Raw genomic sequence first — 21,230 nt, forward strand, 5'->3', positions numbered from 1 at the left:
TGCAACTAAGCGTGGCATAGTAGACCACTAGCTCCTAATGTATTGTTGCGGATTCGAATACATTTTTGAATGCTGACCCCTTCAGCTGTAAGCTCCTTTTCGACCTCTGTGTCTGTTATCTCGGGATCGACACCCTTGATGACCACAGATAATAATGGTGGTTTCCTTGGTGGTGGAGCTTGGGCCTGACGTTTTGGTTGCAAACAGAAATGTTTGCGTTTTTGCCAAAAATTTCTAAGGAGGCCTTGTTACGTACATGGCGATGAAAATCTGGATTTGTCGATTTCAGAATGATGCCACTGTTCGTGAAGCGAATTTCGGCTATTTCCAGGCGTGGAACGTATTTGACAAGTTGTTGGAAAATATGTTTCGAGTTTTTGAATTTGGTGTCAAAATTAGTTAGAAGAAAATTGTAAATCGGAGTAGTCGAAGGCTGAGGAGGAGCGGTTGGTTTACTAACGGATGGTTGCGTGTCCATAATCAGATCCTGTTCGTCATCGGCCAGCTTGGTTGTCTCAGGAGCAGATCCAGAACGGGGGCGCTTGTCAACAGATTGATCCGAGTTGTCAGATTCCCGCCTAGCGCGCCTACGCTGATCCCTAGGCTAGGGGACCACGGGTGGTAGCCTGTGCATCGGGCCAACGGCCCTACGAAAGTGATGGAAGCTTATGCAAAGGTACAGGTGATGATCGGATCCCGCTAGCAACAAATGAGATGAGATGAAATGAAAACAAAAATACAGGTTTAACCCTCCAAAAGGCGTATAATCCTTCTGTCAAACCTGTAAAAAGCGTAATTAGTTGATTCAATGTTTCTTTATATATATATATATATATATATATATATATATATATATATATATATATGTGTGTGTGTGTGTGTGTGTGTGTGGTTTTATATTTCAATTGTGATTTTCTTCTCTCTTTTCCATTTGGTGTTTTATTCTTTCTTTCCCATAGAAATTTATGTGACATAAAAGTGTACTGTAAACACAGATTTTTCACTCTTTTTTGTTCCGTTTGCAATCCCCTAGTCAGATATCATAATCTCAAATAACTGTATGATTTTTTTTCTATAACCACGGATGAAGAGGACTGGATGCTCATTGCTCTATGTATGGAAGAATAGGGTTGGAGGAGGAAGATGGTGAAAGCTCAAAATCCGCATGTTCTATATGAGATATTTTAATACGTTCCTCGCACGACTATTATAATCCCTTTTTGGGGGTGTACAATTTGAATGTATTATGTATATATTTGTAAATTTCACTAAATAAAATACTAAAAACAGTGTTCGTAGTAGTGGACTGTATTTATTTTATAGTTTGATTCGTATACCATACGAATACAACTAAATACAAATTCACTATATTAAAAAATGATTATAACTTCAACTGCATATAATACGTACACGAAAATAAACATATTCACAAGGTCTTTTTACTTGTAACTGTTTGTAATTCGAAGGCTAATTGTTCAAACTATATTGTAAATTCTTCGACCATGAGGTATGTTCCACCAAAACTGCATGTTCTTGCCTCCACATACTCAGTGTTCGTAGGTTTTAAGAAAATTTCCCTCGACTGTCGCAAAATTTTTCCCTTTTCTTATCAAATTTTCCCTAGTTTGTTGAGTGTCTAATTCATATGACAGAAGTTATGTGATAAGATTAATTTAGCTTTATTAAAGGAAGTGACAGCCACATTTGCTTAATTATTAATTTGTTTCTTGCTTCTATTTTTCCCTTCATTTTTTCCTTCACATTTTGTTCACAAAAAATAAATACGCCCAGCCAACAAAGGGTGTAAATTATGCTACCTTGAACATACATAAACTCTTGCTATTGTATTGGTTTATTTCTGAAGAAAAGATAAAAATTTAAGCATTTTTATTGGTCAATCAGTCAGCTCGAAAATTTCCCTGGATTTTTACATTTTATTTAAAAATTCCTTTTGTTCCCTTTTTGGTAAATTTACCTACAAAATTTCCCTACATTAAGGAAATTTCCCTCAAACTACGAACACTGTCGAAACCAAGGATGTTATAAATAGAGGATCTGCCCATATGTATCTTCATCCTATTAAATCGATGAAGCCAAAAAAACAACCGAACATCGGCACGTCTGATTGGCTACTCTCGTTTCTGCCATCATCTGATTGGTTACTTTCGTTTCCGCCATGATTGTTGGCTCAAAACATTGCGATCCTATTGGGCGGAGTGGGCAGAGTAGGGGTGGCGAAACTGTGACGTATGGCTTCAAGATTTTGTTGTATGGGCAGATCCTCTATTTTATAAGATCCTTGGTCGAAACAATTGTAAGGCGTTAAGCAACTTGAACACTGTTGCCAGCTAAAGGAACACACACTGTTAAATACACAAATAATCCCAAACCTACCCCCCTCTGTTGGTCAGCTAAAATCTGACCAAATAAAGCAAAATGATAAATATGAAAAACGAAACATTAACACAAAATTTGTAGCAATATTACAACTATATACTAATTATTTTATATCACCCAAATCTCAGTTCCACTCCTTGTTATATGGCAATGCAAATAGTTTCTTGATGGAACGTTTGTAGGTTCCAGTTGTAGTGCGAATCGCTACACAAATTAAGAAATTCTTTCCTGGGAACACTGCTTCAACGGTACCTAATTTTCACTGCAATGCAGGAACGTTGTCTTCAATCAGCAAAACTACATCTCCGACCTTGAATTTGTGTTCTGGTGAAGTTGTCTTAAGAGCGTTGTTGAAGACTATTCTAGGAAACATCTTCCAAGTGTGTTGTTTCCGTTGTTGTATCTTCTGCCAACAAGATAAATGATTGTCTGGTAGATCGGTGAGGTTAAGCTCTGGTAAAGCTGTAAGTGCTTCGCCAATTAAGCAATATCCAGGTGTGAGAACACTGATGTCTTTCGGCTCATTTGATAGCATTTAATAACATTTCAGAAGTTTATAATTATTACCGGAAATTAATGCTGTCACCCATTTCGAACATTTTAAAAGCATGTAGTTTCTAATGTACCAAAATTCCATTCCTCATTGATAGTACGAAACGTAAATAATTATAGGGGAGAGGAGGGGACATTGGTAAACGGGGCACATAGGTACGAGGTAGATATTTTCCCACTGTGACGAGGTAAATGGACAACAGTTTGGTGTTCGCAACATTGGTGATAAACGAACATCGTGAGGCACAGCTGATGGATGGACGCAGCGTTCTCTTCTCTGTGCGGAAAAAAAACTTAATTTCTTAGAGCAAAAGTGTTTTCACATACGTCTTTGTAAGCTTATATTTGTAATAAGCACTGGGTTTTTAAAAACTTATCTAAGTTGCATGAAAGTGTAATTCTTTACAAATAATTTCAATTATGTTAAATTGCCCTGCATGGAGTAATTTTTCAGTTATAAGAATTAATGATCCTGAAGTTCAGTTGGGCCACATTAGTACACATACATGTGGGTTGGATTGGTGGGGATCAATGTGCCTCCACTGCTCTGTACCAATCTGCCCCTTCCATTTGTAATTATAAGAGTAGACTACTCTTTGCGCATTTCCCATGTACCACAGTTTTCGTTGTGATTAACATCAAATAGAAGAGTTACTAATAATATAGGATATCTCATGTGTGATCGCTTGATTTCCATAATCGAAGTATAAAAATAAATTATCCAAAATAATATGGAAAACTTTCCTATTATTATATTTCCGACTTTCCGGAACTATAGGTATAGTCGATAGGTACACAAACTTTCGAATAGAAAATTGTTTAACCATTTAGGAGCCATGATAGCAAAAATGTGAAGATTCTTTCCCCCAAGTCATAACATGCGAGTGATTTTAATAGGCATATGTTTAACAAAATCAATCTTAAATATATATTTGTACATGGACACTTAAAGCCAGCATGTAGTAAGCGTGGTATTTATTCAAATTTCAGCGACCTATTTGAAAGTTATTTGGCGAAGTTCTTGAAACTTTAATATTATATAGGTAACCAAGATAGTTCTGTCGCTTTTTGTGGAGCTGTGTGTTCAATTGGGCCTCACACCGTGAGTTGAATGTGAATGGAGATAAGGCGAATGTCAGTTGTTGGTGTGGATATACCCAACATAATACCTGATTATGGCAGTTCAGTTAAGTTACACAGTGAACTTGCGTAAGGACAGAGTAAACATGGGACTTCCACAGAGAGCCCTAAGGGCGAGTATGGTGTACGAGTTCAAACTGGGGTCAAACGCCGCTGCACGAAGGGAGAAGATATGCCCGGCCTTTTGTGAGAGTGTCGTGACTACGCGGACACTGCAATGGCGGTTTAACAAGTTTAAAAACGGTGACGAAACTCTCGAAGACGCACCACGTGCCGGAAGACCAACATATGTACAAAATGAAGATCTTCAGGCAGCAATTAAGGCGAACAGTGAAAAGACATGTGAGGAACTGAGACTACAATTCAGTATGAGTGAAGAAACCCTTCGGCAGCACCTCCTTCAACTTGGGAAGCACTACAAGTTGGGTGGATGGATTCCACATGATTGGATCCGAGCTACAATGAAACGCGAGCAGATACCTGTGTTTCTCTGCTGTCTTGTCTGAGGAAGGAGAAATTTCTGGATGGGTGTTGACATATCATGAGAAGTAGGTCCTATATGAAGCTCCACGGCACCCTCATCATTGGTTAGCATCCCATGAACCGGTTCAAAACAGCCAAAACCAGCACTGCACTTTGGTCCTCCTGTGATTTTGGTGGAATGCTCGTGGCATGGTGCATCGAGAACTGCTACCAGCTTGTCAGAGCATCAATGCAACTGTGTACTGTGAACAGTTGGATTGTATTCAAGAACAACTCAAAACTCTAGAGCCAGCACATCTGAATCGCAAGGGGTCCTCCTGTTATAGGACAACGCTAAGCCCTACATGGGTAGGATGACCCGGGATACCATTTTATGTCTTTTATGGGAAACACTACTGCATCCGCCATCCCCCCGGACATTACACCATCCGATTACCACCTGTTCTACCCAGGCCGGTAGCCAGCCCAAAAATGTAGGGGGGGAGCGGCTGAAGTTAGGGGGGCCCGATCCAACCATATTATAGTTTATTATCATGTTACAGTTCATTTGCTAGCCTACAGTAAAAATTTTAGGGGGCAGCCAAAGTTTAGGGGGGTCCGGCCCCCCTAGACCCCCTTGGATACAGGCCTGGCTCTACCGCGATGGAATCCATAACCTTCCAGAGCGTTGGCAGAAGGTCGTCGATGCTGATGGGATTATTTTTTATCTTCCATGTACGTCTTAGGTGACATATCGATGTTCGAAGGTTGTGGATGAAAAAGCGACAGAACTTTCTTGCTTACCTTTATAATAACAAAGCTCCGCCTCCTTTGGAGGCAAGGGGACGCTCGAACCAAAATTATAAAGTAGTTGAGGTATCTTTTCCAGTTAGTAGTTGAGGTATGAAATATTTCAAAATTTTGTAAACTGTAGGTAGTAGCCTTTGAATTATTTACTTCTATTTTTCCATATAGAGAGAACCTCATTTATAGTACGTTTTTATCTTTGTAAATAGCTTGCGGAACTTTTAAATTTTGATGAGAACATAAGCAAGCATTGGACTTTTTATTTTATTTTTTTGTATCAGTTTGAACTAGATCTATTGAGTTACTAAAGATTCTGACAAATCTTCACATTCTTTTTATGAAGCATGTTTTTATTTTGCATTTTTGCTGCTTTAAGCCCTTAAATCTATTGTTAAAATACTTGAGTTTGTGGATGTTAACTGAATATTACATTTCAAAATATTTCATGGAAAAATAAAACAAAAAAATTACGTTCTCTATTATCAAAAAGCCTGTGTGATATTTCACTTTGCTCGTACCAATCAGCCCCAAGCCAGTCTAATCTGCCCCCACATAGGGAAGATTGGTACAGATTGCAGACCTTTCGTAAAATGTAATTTACTCCAAGTAGGACATTAGTAGAAACAATTTTGTACATTGTAAATGTAGCTACAGAATCACAGTTTAAGTAGGAAAAAAATCATGTTTCTCAAGTTGACGATGTGTTCTAAAATCTCGGGTAAATAAAAATCGTACCAATGCCCCCCCCCCCTCTCCCCTACTGTAAATTTCCATAACTGTTCTCCAAGTGGATCTGTTTACCAACCAAAGTGGTTTAAAAAAAATACAAAAGAAGCATCTTGAAAACAGCTCTTATTTGTAGAAGAATACATAATGATCACTTTTGGCTGTTTGCAATGGTCTGTTCAAGCAGCTTGATAAGAAAAAGAAAAAATAGCGTAGCATAACAACAGAAGGAAAAGCTTGGGGAGATGAATATATGGGCTCCGAATTCTACTTCCCCCCGGGCGCCGAAATTTCTAGCTACGGCTCTGCAACGAGTCTGAACATATTTATTGACCATTTGTCGAAAATCAAAGCAAAGATGTAATTCTTCATTTTTTCTTAACCGCCACCATGGGTGTTACCCAAACTGAAAATTCTACCTTATGTAAGACCTTCAGTTGCCACACTTTATCAAGGTTTCGTTTTACTGGCTTCAGAATCTCCTAAGTGTCTCGAATTCGGTTTCAATATAATTGAATCTTTTAAGCCCACATCAATGTGTCAATGTTGTTTGTAAACACATTTTTATACTTATTCATAATAATTTGCTGGTAGTTCTGGATAGTGTCACACTCTACTGGTACTGGTGATAATTGTATATTCTATGGCAAATTTTCTGTGAGTTGCTGTTTCCACGATGCTGCTCAAGTTTAGGCCAAGCACGTTTTGCAAAATTTACAGGTAAAATGCTCTGAACGGAAAGACTTGTTTATAAAGAACAAATTTCTGCAGGCGGCAGAATTAGATAATAAGTAACTGTATTTATGATTTACAAGTGTAGGGTTACTAGTGTAAAATCATTATAAGTGCTTTACCGTTAAAATAAGTACATAATTTTCTACCGAAGGAGTATTTCTGCACAGTGTACACAAGCTGTATTTTATGTTTACAAGTGTAGCGTTACTAAGGTGAAAACATTACAAGTGCTATAGGAACTCTTATTTCTGAAGAAAAGAAAAAAAAGTCTTTTCACTATCGTTGATTACGCGCATAATCGCCGTCGCTAACGCGCCTGCTTCTTTCGAATACATGCTGAGTCGGGCCAGCCTGCCTTGACACGGTCTAATAGCATTCGTGTTTTTACTAGCGCGTGTTGGATTTTTTTTTTTTAACTTTTATGCCGTATGTCTAGGGATGCGCGCGAGTCGAATCGAGTCGAGATTTAAGACTGTTTCGACTCGAAAATACACTCCTGTCTCGACTCGTGTCTGGACTCGGTGGGTTCTGTCTCGACTCACCTCGAAATTTGAGATGACACAAAATATACTGTATAATAAAAAGGTAGAATATAAATTTCAGCCACATAACATGGAATCTGTTATTGATTTGATACTTATTAAAGTCAGGTGTCGTGTTAATCAAAACCATCTTTCTATGCTACGACCTATCTGTAATTAGTCACGACCGTCCTTGCAAGTCAAGACCTTTCCTTTTGAACAAATAAATCATAACTTTGTAAAATAGTGTAAGAGCCAACATCTGATATGCTTCAATCATACTGTTATCAGTGTAGACCTATATAATATTGATAATATTAACACCTTTTGAAATTACTTTCTACGACAGGAAAACTTTTCAGTTCTTTTGAGGGAAATGAAGGACTCCAGGAGTTAACACACTTCATTAATTTCATCGTTACTCACTACGATGATCTAAATTGGAAGCTTGAATTTCTCTAAGGCATTTTTCTAGATACATTGATAATAGTTTAGATTATTTATATATTCATTTTATAAAAATGTTAAAAATAAAATGGACTGTCTTCACATTTTTTTTCCCACTATTGTAGTAACTTGAGACCATATCATTGTTACCAGTGAGACAATTTCGTTGCTACTTCGCAGGATAATTCGGACATATGGCTCTATTTTAAAAACATAATGGCTTTATATGAACATTGAGTTCAAAAATGAATTTTAACGAAGTCAAAATTTAAAAAAAAAAAAAAAAAAAAAATGCAAGGAATTACCCATATATATTTTATATGGCCTCTCAATTATCCAACCTAGTTCGAAAAAAGAAATAAGCAAAAGAAATCCCTATGAGAAAAATTAACTCAATTGTATAATATTAAATGATACTTCAACGACCTCAAATTTTGAATGAATTTACAGTATACAATAAGGAACAAAGATACCTGGTATGTTCGGAACGGCTAGAGGGAGAGAGTAACACCATATCTTGGCTGGAGGTAATGGAGATAGAACCGCACCTATTACTGTATAGTACCATCATGGCAGCCATCTTGAAGACTGCAATTGTGGATTCAGGTCCTTTTTTTAATAGGAAAGGGGCAGGTAAGATAGTTTTGGGGTAGCTTTACACCACAAACACACATCTGACGTTATTTCCAACTTATTCCCAATCATTGAATAGTTATTACCTTCATAATATATATTCATTAATTTACAGTAGACTTACGAAATTTCATATTTTTGCCACAATTTGTATACTGCAAATGCATTTTGGGTTACCGTTTAATAGTATTCGATTGAGCTAATTTTCTCATGGGCTACTTTGGTCTGATATTGTAGGAGGGAGGGGGCTAATACAAAAAGAAATCGTTAAGTCGAAAAATAAGGATCAACTTAATATTTTTTTTCTTTAGTGCCGTGAAATTAGAAAGCAATCAAAGATTAGGATATTAGGATTTAGATTTCTGGGGTTTCAACATCTAAGGCCATTTAGCCCGTCACGTTTTGAGGGATGACGTCCCTCGGCGAGCATACTATCCGGGGAAAAGGAAGAAATAAAGGATTGGGGAAGGAAGGAAGCGGCCTGGGACTTATAAGTTAGGTATCATCCCAGCATTTGCCTGGTGTGAATGAAGAAAACCCAGGAAAACCTCATTCAAGGTGGCTGACCTGAAAAAGCGTTTTACATTTTTTCGACCGAGTGGCCCCACCGGGAATCGAACCCGAGACTAGAAATCAATCAAGAATACCACTTCATTTCAAGGTATTTTCAACACACTAGATCAGTTTGACTCTATCGTTTGGCGGGATTTGAATTTCAGATTTTAATTTTGACTTTCGTTTTCTGGATACGTTAGTTTGTTTTGTTTCTTTTTTTAAAAAAATGAGAATTTTCAAAGATTTCTTCTTAAAATAATAGCACTAAATTATTTCTTTATTGATAAAAATATAAGTTATAACTAGTACAAACAATAGGAAAGGAAAGCACATTTTTGTTTTAAATATATATAAATTCTTTTTCTATATACACCTTTTTAGAGCCTTCTACACTTTATTTTTTATTTGTTTGCCATTTTTTGTCTTGCTTCGCAGATACAGACATTCCTTAACCGGTAACCTGAACTTTCTTCGTTTACAATTCTATACTTGTACTTTAGTTTTGAACTACTTATTTTTCTTATTCAGGCAACGACTAATAGTCCTATACGTAGGATATAACACTATCTTATCTTGAAATTATCTATTAGAAGAAAAAAAATACAATTTAATGTTTTCCTGCTTCACCAACAGGTGTAAACTGACACCATCTTAATATGTCAAACCATCGATTTGAATTAGAAACCTGTGCTACTTTTCTTGATATATATATATATATACGAGGGTGATTCAAAAAGTAAAGCCTCTAAGCCCACTACTTGGCCAATAGTACTGCAAACTGTTTGTGATTAATGCACTGATGTTTAAGCTATAGAATATCATTTGTTTTACCTTCCTATCTCTTCTCGTTCCAGAGTAATGGAGCAATCCATGGCATACAGTGGTGTCGTCCGGTTAAATAGCGGGCTGTCATTGAATTTCTGACTACGGACGGTTGTGCGCCCAGGGACATTCACGCCGGCAATGATTCGTGGATCACCATTACCACCCGGAAACGAAGCGTCAGTCGGTGGAGTACTGCCACACGTCTTTCCCTCCGCCAAATAAAAAAACAAGAAAAAAATTCAAAGCTGTTCCATCTGCTGGCAAAGTGTTGTTGACATTCTGCCTCATCTTGCCTATAGTCCGGATCTTGCGCCCTGTGAGTTTTGACTCTTCCCCGAACGTAAGGATTACCTTAAAGGGCCAACGCTACAGTTTTGACACGGGGTGAAAGCAGCAGTTCGGCAATGGAGTCGCCAACAGCCACCACAATTCTTCGCCGATGGCATGAAAAACTTTTTTTTTTTTTTTTTTTCGTTGGCGCAAGTGTATTGCCCGTAATAGGGACTATGTTGAAAAATGATGCCACCGTTTGTATCTGACATTGAAAGCTTTCCACTGATACCTGTATCGGTGCTATCTGTCAAACACAAATAAAAGTACCACCTTGGAGGCATTACTTTCTGAATTACCCTCGTATATATATAGTTGCTCTACTTTCTATTTTAAGGTATATTATTATAACGCTTTCATATTGCTTATTATAACATGAATTTCACTTCAACTCACTGAAGTATCTGTATTTTCTTACTCTTCGTACATGTTTCAAGGACTGCTTGTCATTATTCTCATGTTAAGCTTTTAGATTTATGAGTGCAGATTCAAATAAGATGGTTGTTTTGCTCCCGAATTTGAACCAAAGGCATTACAAGAGGCCGCCTATTGTGAAGATAGTGAAGTACATTACCCCTTTACAAGGTTCTTTTGAAAAAAATTCAAGGTTGTGTTTAGTGCCAACGAAGTAAAATAATCATTATTTCTAAGGTGCGGGAATGTTACCAGTAATGAGTTCAAATACAATGTAAAAATTCCTTAATACAGTAGATACGTGCTAACAATGACAAGTCACTCTTGAAACATATATGGACAGCAAAAAACGAGTACATAAGTGAGTTCAAGATCATCTTTTATTGTCCCATATGCTTTCCATCAATTCGTTAAGTAAATTAAAGTATTTTTCACTATTAGCAAATAAATATGGGCTGAGAAACAGATATCACATGATCCTGATCTAACTAAAGCCATCTGGTATGCTTCGTATAACCAGAAGAGAATGTTCTTCTTGTGCTATTATAAATATACATAAAATTAAACTTGAGGGCACAGCCAACAGCAAAAGTAAATAGCACATTCCATTGAAAAAAAAAAAAATATTAATTATACGTGGGTTGTTCAACATATCGTCGGCGGCAATTCAAAACCTGCTATGTGACATTTTCGGCCATTTTGAGATAATAGTACTATCTGGTGCAACTTTTAGACTCTTTTGATGTAAAAAACTGTTAAATGCAGTATTTCAATAGTAGAATGATTAAATGCCGTAAAACAATTCCTGTTATGTGAACGTCGGCATTCAAAACCTGCTATGTGTCACATAGCAGATTTTGAATTCATGAGTCACTTTGTTATTCATAAAATTTTTGCACATGGCAGCATTTGATTCTAAAATTACCGCGCAATTTTGGTGGGAAATGATCAGTTTTGTTGTTAGTTCTCGATGAAATGTGACGAAGAGAGTAAGGCTTATTACTACTGTTAAACAGAAGAGGAAGTGTTTCATGTTATTGCATAAAATAGTGATAGTGTTTTATGTTTCTTTATTGTAATTAATTCAGAATGTCATTACTCGAGTTACTCACGGAGCAGGAAATCCTTGCCGAGCTCTTTGATGAAGCCGATGATATTGTTGAAGAAGGAGAGTCACAAGTTGCCACCATTACTTTGCCAGTTATCAACATACAAGAAACGAGTGAAGAAAAAGATAATTGTGTCCAGGGGAGTTTAAACATTTTCATTTCAGACGAACATGTTGAAGATATAGGGCTACGTGAACCAGTAATTCAGGTAGCAGAAGAGAAGGCATTTCCAGACCGCAATGTCTCACGTAGCTCATTATCACCCATAATGTCTCTTGATTCAAGTGCTGAAGGTTCTAAGAGTGATTCACATCCTCCACAAGTGCAAGTTCCAAGAAAGCGGAAGAAGGGCAGTATGAAAATGGAAAACCAGGAGAAGCGTTTAAAGGGGGAAGCGTACACTGGATTTCGTAAAACAAAATCAGGGAAATATAAGCTGGAATGTAAAAAATCAAGCAGAAAATTGGACCCACGGTGTAACCACAAGATGGAGAAAGCAAAATCGGATCGTAGTTTCCTTTGTGCAACCATAACTGATGAAAAAAGAGAAGAAATATTCTCCGATTTCTGGAAGCTGAACAGCTGGGAAGCTAAGCGCGAATTTGTAAGGTCCATGACTGACACAAGAGAACCAATTCGACGTCGTCAAGGGAATCCAAGCGAAATTAAGAAACATGAAGGTCATGACTGTTATCTAAAAAATGCAGCCGGTTCAAAGGTTCTTGTTTGTCGCCAGTTCTTTCTTAGTACGATCGGGATTAAGAGGGACTCTTTTATGCGATGGGTACGAAATGAGAAATTACACTCATATGATGTGGACGAAAATGAGTTGATGGAAAATGACAGTGAAGAAGGGATCAGAAGTGAAGAAGCTTCAGGAATCAAGACTGCACCGCGGGTGAAAGCTGTTAGCAAAAGGTCAGAGAGACATAAAAATGCTGCTGTAAAGACAAAGGCTATGGATGACTGGTTAGGATTACTGCCCAAAGTTCCTAGCCATTATTGTCGTGTATTCTCAAGCAGAGTTTATGTCGAAAGTACGTTCTTCAGTGAGGCTCATATGTATCGTGTATTTCTCAATTGGTGCAAAGTGAATTCACGTTTGCATTCGTCGATTCGTTCATTTCAGTGTCACTTGAAAAAGAGAAACATTTCCATCTTTAAGCCGCGGAAAGATCAATGTGATAAGTGTGCAGCGTATACTAGTGGGAATTTAAACAAGGAAGAGTACGATGAACATCGTGCAAGAAAACAAGAAGCTCAAGATGCTAAAAACAGCGCCAAAGCTTCTGCGAGTGAGGAAAAACTTGTGATTGAAATTGACTTGCAGAGCACTTTACTCAGCCCGAAGCTTGAAGTTAGTTTTCATTATTACAAACAAAAGCTGCAAGTTCATAACTTCACAGTATATTCGCTCAACAACAAAGAGGTCACTCTCTATGTGTGGCATGAAGCAAATGGCGGAATAACGAGCAACGAATTCATTTCATGCATTGACAATTATATATCAGGAGTTCCAGAGAACTTTAAGCACATTGTAATCATTTCAGACGGTTGTTGTTACCAAAACAGAAACAGATTCTTGGCGAGTATGCTTTCAAATATGGCTGTAAAGAAGAACATTATCATAGAACAGTTAATACTAGAAAGAGGCCACACATACATGGAAGTTGACAGTGTGCATTCTTCCTTAGAGAGGGTTTTTAAATCACCGATTTACTCCCCATCGGATTACATTGCAAGAATGCATGTGGCTCCAGTAGCAAGTAAGAAGTTCAACATAAAAGTATTATCGTTTGACTTTTTCAACAATTATGAAGAGAAAGCCTGCCTGAGTTCCCTCAGACCCGGTCGTAAAGCCGGAGATCCTACAGTTAATGACATCAGAAGCCTGTTATATCTCCCTTCCGGAGAAATTCAGTTCAAGCTTCGCCATCCCGATAATTGGAAAAATCTGCCCCAGAGGCGATCCAGTACCAGTTATGCCACTACTATGCCTAGAAAGCTCTACCATGGACGTATACCGATTACCAAATCTAAATATGATGATCTGATTGCTCTGTGTTCCTTTATTGAAGATGAAGAGACAAAATGTTTTTATAAAAATCTGCCTTACAAATAAACATAATGTTTTCTCGTCATGTCAGTTATTCTTTTGAGTTTTATGTTTACACATTAAAAGTTTCACTGTACAAATTAGTGCTTTTTATTCCATTTTGAAACATAGAAGGATTCTGAAAAATATCTAAATTTCATATTAATATCAGTAATACGGAAGAAGAAAAATCCTGCCATGTGCAAATTAATACGGTCAAAACCTGCTATGTGCATTAACGAATTAATTATATATATTTTTTGGCTTCCTTTTTAAACCTATTTCATTATGACTTGAGAAGGTATCAAGTTACGTGCAGCATCAAATATTAATTATAACATCACTTTTATAAAGCGAAAAATCTAATCAAGATACTGTTTTTTGTTTCTCCTGAAAAATTTATAAAAATGCACATAGCAGGTTTTGAATTGCCGCCGACGATATAAGTTTCCCTAAGCTATAAAATATTTATTTTTACGATACATTTGTAAACTATACACACATGTGTAGATGGGTTCTTCCTCACCTCTCCACATAATCTCCATTGAGATTCAGATTGAGATTCCTCACCACTGCAACAATTTGTTCACTCTTTTTTAAAAAATCAGGGATGTGGCCAGTGGTGTAATGCTAGAATTTTTGGTGTGTATACGCTCGATGGATTTCAAAAGTATAGCGTATACGCAAGACTACTTGGCGTATACTCACCCCAACTTACTCTCATTCTTTCGTAAAATTAAGGTGAGTATACGCTGGACTATAAACATTTTAGGTGGGTATACACCGTATACTCCCGTATACGCTCCATTACATCTCTGGATGTGGTTATTTAGTACTTTCCTCACATTTCACTTCACTTTTTCATCTGTTTCGAAACGTTCACCATGTAATGCAGACTTTTAAGGTGAATCACCACCCGGAAATAAGTACATATTTCAGCTCATTTCCTTAACTACTGCGCAATGAACCGTTACATATTACAAATATTGTACTATATGATAAAGTTATGTTTCAGCTACAACACAAGACATTGCTTCATTTGATTGTGTCTTCTGATATCGAAAAAGGTAACACATAAAAGAAAATATTTGTTTCATTTTACAATGAGCACACAAGATGGCACTTGCTGTTAAATGTTACTAGAAGTGCTCCATTTTATGAAATGTTTATTTAAATGTGTAAAGTACTTTAAAGTAACGATCTTATTACAAAATAGATATACTGTTTGACCGTTTTTCGTGTTATGTTTCACATTTTATTTAAATATTAATTTACATTTAAGGAAATAGATTTTGAGAAGAAACTTGCGCAGAACGCCATAATGCGTTGTTGCCAAATTTGTACGTTTAATTCCTGGGTTCTAGCATTGCAGTTCGTTAGCTGTGAATTGCGGTAAGGGCGGAAAACTAATTTCTTCAGTAAGTATCCAAGCAGAATTCCATGATTATTTCCTTTATTATCTGACATCAGTAAACACTCGACACTACCTGGCAACGCCGCACTATTCAAACAGCGTTTAGCAAAACACCGACAACACCTAGTGATCCACTTTAACATCGGAAAAAGATGGGAGTAACTCTGCGCTAAATCGAGACTATATGGAAAGTGGGGCAACCGTTCCCACCCTGATTCTTCAATTTTGTGTCTTGTTTACGTGTTGAGTGGGGATCGGCGTAATCATCAAGAAGAGACCAGGGGACTCACGTCGAACTGCGTTTTCCTCAAGAAGAGTTCAGGTTCGACACAAGCGACCTGTCAACTGGTGCTGAAGAAGTGAAGCAGAATACGAGGAGAGCTCTGATTTTTTGCGAAGGGTGTGGACAAACTAGTGCAACGATGAGACAAAATGACTGAATTTCAATGGGGATTATGTGAAGAGGTACCCACCTACACACGTTTGTATAGTTTACAATTGTATCTTTAAAAAATACATTTTTTACAACTTACGGAAATTTATATATTGAACGACCTACGTAGTATGTTATGCATAATTTAGCTTGCAATTATTGTACGAAATTTTAATATAATTTTTCTGGGACGAAAACGTATTAAATAATACAAGAAAGTCATGAGAACAAGAATAGATCGAACTTGTCAGATAATTTTAGAGACCTTTTTTACAATAAAGACCATACCCTACATAAACATATATATACTAAATATCTTATGTCTGTTTAGTGACAAACAACGGTGATAACCCAGATACAAAATTTATGACAAGAAAACCAGTAACGTCAGAAACAAAATTTATGACAAGAAAACCATATCAATTTTGAAACTCAAAGTATTGCTCAAATTATACAAGAATGAAATATATCCCCGCGATGTTTAGCTCAGTGAAACGCAACATAGTTACGCGAATTTTGTTTTTAAATTATGCAGAAAGGGCATAATATATTTTTGTCTCTCATAACTTAATTCCACCATTACAAAATAACCCTATCCTTAATTGAATTTAGTATAACCATAAATTAACAACAGAACACGATTTTTCTCCTAGGTATATGAAAAATTATGCTTCCAACAAACACCTTCTTGGAAAATCGATTTTACAATTAAATGTCCTTAAAACCAAACGAATTATTAAGTTCTGAAATAAGATTTTAACACATCGTCGGCGTTCAGGCAGAAGTCACTAACTCTAAAAACATATGAATAGAGTTAGGTACTTGTTCTAGTACGAGGACAATATACAAGGTGAAATATACGACTTTCTGATACATATTATGAGGCTAGAATGTAGCAGATGGCATTGTTATGCTAAGGATAACCACACTTAGCATCGTAATTTCACCTACTACATCTAGTCTGACAATGTTAGAACGTCGTCTATTTCACCTTGTGTATCGTTATAGTACTGGAAGAAGTTTCTAATTCCATTCATACAATTTTGGAGTTAGTGACTTCTGCCTGAACACCGACGATATTTTTCCTTCTCCCAGAAAAAATTACACTACTTAAAGTTACATTTACTTAAACATACAAAGCTATTCATTAATTCTAAATGAACTTGTTATAAGCAAAAGATTAATTATTTTCTAATAATCAAGTTGGTTCTTAGAAAATCAATACTAAATACTTCCTTTTGTATTTAAAGAAAATCAAAATTACTACTATTGTTCATTACAAAATTATATTATTAAAGTCTTTACGTTAAAATTTTATGCTTCAAAATGTAATGAATTTATAATCAATTTCCGTTTCTAGAAAGAAATTGGTACTGCTGCTGCCATTTCAAAAGATACTCGAAAAAGCAAACCACAACTTTTTAAAAACCGTTGCTTCTTTTTTAAGAAAAAATACTATTAAAAATTATATTTTCACTCTACTATAGTGTTTTCAAAATCAAAACGTAAATTTTAATGCTCCATGGATACGGATTTTGATATCATCTTCCAAAACAATTAGGATCTCTACATTTTTTTCTTTTTTTTCTTTTTTTTTTTAATATAATGATCTTAAAATCAAACAAATTTTTGACGTATTTCACTTCATAGAGAAATGACGTATTTCACTTCAACTATGCAATTTAAAAATTAAAAATAAAAAGATAACCAAATACATTTCTATTTTTCAAGTTTGATACACATTTATATTATGAAAGTAATAAATTATGGAACTTATTATGCAGAAAGACTATTTATGTTTCCCACTAATATTGTGCTCATTTTAGTGGATCAACACATTGCTTCAACCCAAATTGGAAAACAAATTAACAACAGAGGCACATGAAATCTTTATGTACTGCTATTTTCGCTACTCTTTGCTTATAGGCGTCTTAGAATTCATGTGTTTTTCGCGATCTACCTTACCAGATATATACATTATTTTTAAATCATGATTCTCAAGGCAGATCTACAAGTTAATTAATTAACTTTAATAAGATACAGCAACCTTTTAATATGGAAGGAGAAAGTATACAGGAGAAACAACATTTCATAAAGCTCAACTTGCACTATAATTAATTACCGAAACCAAATTGTAGCAGATGTTTTGCTATTTTGAACATCCATTATTGCACAAAAAATACACTTCTGAGTGTTCTGCGTAGTTCAAACTACATTCACTACATGTCATAAGAAAGAAAGAACTCTTGAATACAGTACGGTACTGATAATCTACGAAACGTCACCACAATCCAATTGGAAAAAAAAAAGAAAAAAAAAGAAAGAAAATTTCTCAAACAGTTCTTCGATACTTGGCTACAACCAAGTTCTACACACAGGAAACCAAAACACTGGTTCTTTCCAATTATTTGCATGTCATACTCACTTAAAAATATCAGTTCATATATATTTATACAACATACAAAACAAAATTCTATGTAAATAATAATAATAATAATATAAGCAATTTTCATATTCTACAACGCAGTGACGCACAAAATTTCTCATTATTTCTGTTCATACACCATAAAATTTCTGTACAATATATAATCACTCTACAACACTAACATACATCTTCTATACTTTCGTATTTTGTTTATCCACAACACTGACAATACGTTTCTTGCCTCTATTTAGACTTCAGTACAATGAACTGGTGAATGGATCGCCTTGCCGCAATTTGCTAGTTGAGGAGAAAATATAAAGTAAGTTTAAATAACCAATAAAGTTTTTCAGTATTTATTTAACTCTATGATACATTGTGTATGTAAGAACAGTGCTTTTCAAAATATAGTTCACAGCTATACATAGAAAACATAACTCTTAATTTTTAAACAGCTTCCGAAAAGGAAAAGTAATGGAATTCAGTTACTTTGGAATATGTTCAAATGCGCCAAATAGCCTACAATATCAGATATTTATAAACGAAATATTAATACACACTTTCCCCAGCATGGCTCTTCGATTTTCCAAAGTGAATTACTATCCACATATTTGGTCATATTGATTTAAATTAAGTATAAATTATAATTCTAAGTGCATGTATTTATCACATTGAATGTTAAATAATAGTATACCTTTTAGTTGATTGACTCCGTTACTTACTTCTACCCAAGACAAAGAAAATTAGCCCATATGAGAATTTGTTTAATATCTATTACAAACAAAAAGTGTACAATGAGTATGACTCATTACGCCGGCTAGGCTAAAGGAGACGATAATGATGAGAAATGAATGAAATGGTGGAATAAAGAAAGTGGGAGAAAACGGGAGAACTCCGAGAAAACCCACGCACACGGTGTTTGTCCACCACAAAGTTTACTTGGCGCGACCTGAGATCGAACCATGGACCTCTTGCACCAGAGGTGAACGCTCTACCACTGAGCCATCGCGCCAATCCATTTTCAAATATACCTTTCATGATTATTAAAAAAAAAAAAAAAAAAAAAAAAACAGCTGAGTTGTACTGATTACGTAATTGGTCCGCATGTTTATTGCGAAATACGGAAACGTCAGTGAATAGTTGTTTCGTACCTCTCACAAATATCTATTGATTTCATTTATTATTTATAATTTTCTTTATTCTTTAATGGTACACTGATTAATACTGGCAGCGGTCGCACCTAAGGGAAATTTTGACTTAAAACTACAATCTTCCATATTTCGTTGGCTAATTTATCTCGATAAACTTACTTGATTTTGAAAATATTTTCGAGACTTTTATTATTATTTCTCTTAAAATATAACCGAAAGATGGGAAAGAAGAAAGACGCTAAACGAAAATATGGAAAACGTAGATTGAAACATGATGAGAAAGAAATCCAATTAATAAAAAGCAAAGAAGAAAAGATTGGAAGACGAAGAGGAAGAAAGCGAAAGCAGAAAACGAAAAAGAAATCAAAACCTACCTATAAAAAGAAGAGAAGACATGAAGAAGAAAAGAATGAAATAACATCGACAGAAGGAATGGGAATTCGGAAACGGATGAAAAGAAATGCAGAAAAGAATAAAGAAGACGAAGTAACTGGAAAACGAAAAGACGGAAAACAGTTTATATTAGGGAAGGAAATTCTATAAATATGTCGGATATTACCAATGTGTTCTGTTATTATTTGTTTTATCGTGTTATTTACTGTTCTGTGTGTTACGCGTACTGCTTATTATGTATATGGAAAAAGAAAACCTCAAAGACGTAATTGTAAAAGGTATAAACTCTCTGTTACAACTAGTATAAAGCTGTTTAATTTTGGGCATTTCATGTATTTAAGTTATATATATATATATATATATATGCAATGTTCTGTTAATTTAATTTGTTATTTTGTTTTAATTTCTGTCCTGTGATATTTATTTCCGTGCAACTTCTTTTGTATTCGTTGATGTGGGTGAACCATTTGTTATTCTTCAGTGACCATGTTATTTGTTCTGTATATAAATTATGTTTGTATACTTAATTTAATTTTTGTCCGAGATACCAACACGGCAGACCTTAAATTTTATGTAGTTCTGAAAATCCAATATGGCCAACTTGCGACTTAGGCCAGTTATACACTATAGGATAAGATGCTAGGAAATCTCTCACGATTTTTCCTGAAGTCAAACCCTCAACGTGTATGGCATCAGATCGCATGTCACTTCCTATGGTTTGAACGATCCTATGAGATTTCTCTTGTTTAGAACACGCTCTATTTCGAACAGAAAATTCGTAAGATTTCGATTTAAGCGACATCAGGTGAGAGAAAGTGAAAACAAATTTTTCTCCCCGCCAGCCATATGTGAGTGTAAGAGCAAAAATACTCGATAAAATGAAGAGTGGTGCAGGGACTGATGAGGTATGTTTTGTAAATTTATCTTCTGATTTTTATGTTGTTTTTTTTTTTTTAATATATAGAGATATGCAATTTAACAATAAAGTGTCTGGTAGTGTAGTTACGTGTATGGCATACAAGGGTAAGAAGGGTAACATTTCCTACGACATACGTCGTAACATTTTTCCTCAGATAAATCCTACGATATTTCCTAGGGCAAATTTCATATTGTATAGCAGACCTTACTCAAACTTTTTGTACGCTTTCTGTTATGTTAACTATTTATGGCAATTATTATTATTTTCTTCGTTGACTATTTAAAACGAATTAGAATAGATTCGTCGTTAATTACTGGAATTTTGAAATATGTATTTTCATCGTGAATCATATTAACCGAAATAAGTTCTGTCCGTGAATTTAGATACCTTGTAATCTTGTAATTAGCAAATAAAACAATATTAACCTAATGTCCATGGAAATGAAAGAAATATTATTGCATATTATTGTCCTGCTAGTCCCGTATGCTATGTGTTGCTGATTTTCATCGAAATTCCGATGAAGTCCATAAAATAATTTACAGGTAGAAGATAAAATATACAGAAGGTTGTTAAGAGGAAAATCTACATACGGGAAAACTGTGCACTACAATGTTTAATCCGTAACTCAAACTCGTAACTCACACATATGGTGAGTGTAGTATGGGACAGTGCTCAGTAGACAAGCTATTGCAAAGAAGAAATTACACACATACACACTCATGGCTCAAAACAGTTTCAGCACAGGAAAGC

At 35.6% G+C, this 21,230-nt stretch overlaps 1 protein-coding gene and 1 non-coding gene across 2 annotated transcripts in view; both read right to left on the bottom strand.

The window, feature by feature from the left end:
• Window positions 1-9,231: 9,231 nt before the first annotated feature.
• LOC145678749 (uncharacterized) overlaps window positions 9,232-21,230 on the bottom strand; it is a 144,939-nt gene continuing 132,940 nt past the window's right edge. The window contains exon 13 of the mRNA XM_081749215.1: window positions 9,232-18,317. Within this exon, the coding sequence (XP_081605341.1) occupies window positions 18,275-18,317 (43 nt within the window). The 3' untranslated portion in view covers window positions 9,232-18,274. The remainder of the gene's footprint in view (window positions 18,318-21,230) is intronic.
• TRNAQ-CUG (transfer RNA glutamine (anticodon CUG)) lies at window positions 18,958-19,029 on the bottom strand. The gene has a single exon. It is a non-coding gene; the product is annotated as a tRNA-Gln (tRNA).

The sequence above is a fragment of the Thermobia domestica genome, chromosome 2, assembly GCF_964235325.1.
Source record: "Thermobia domestica chromosome 2, izTheDome1.hap1.1, whole genome shotgun sequence".
In the NCBI taxonomy this organism is placed as follows: Eukaryota; Metazoa; Arthropoda; class Insecta; order Zygentoma; family Lepismatidae; genus Thermobia; species Thermobia domestica.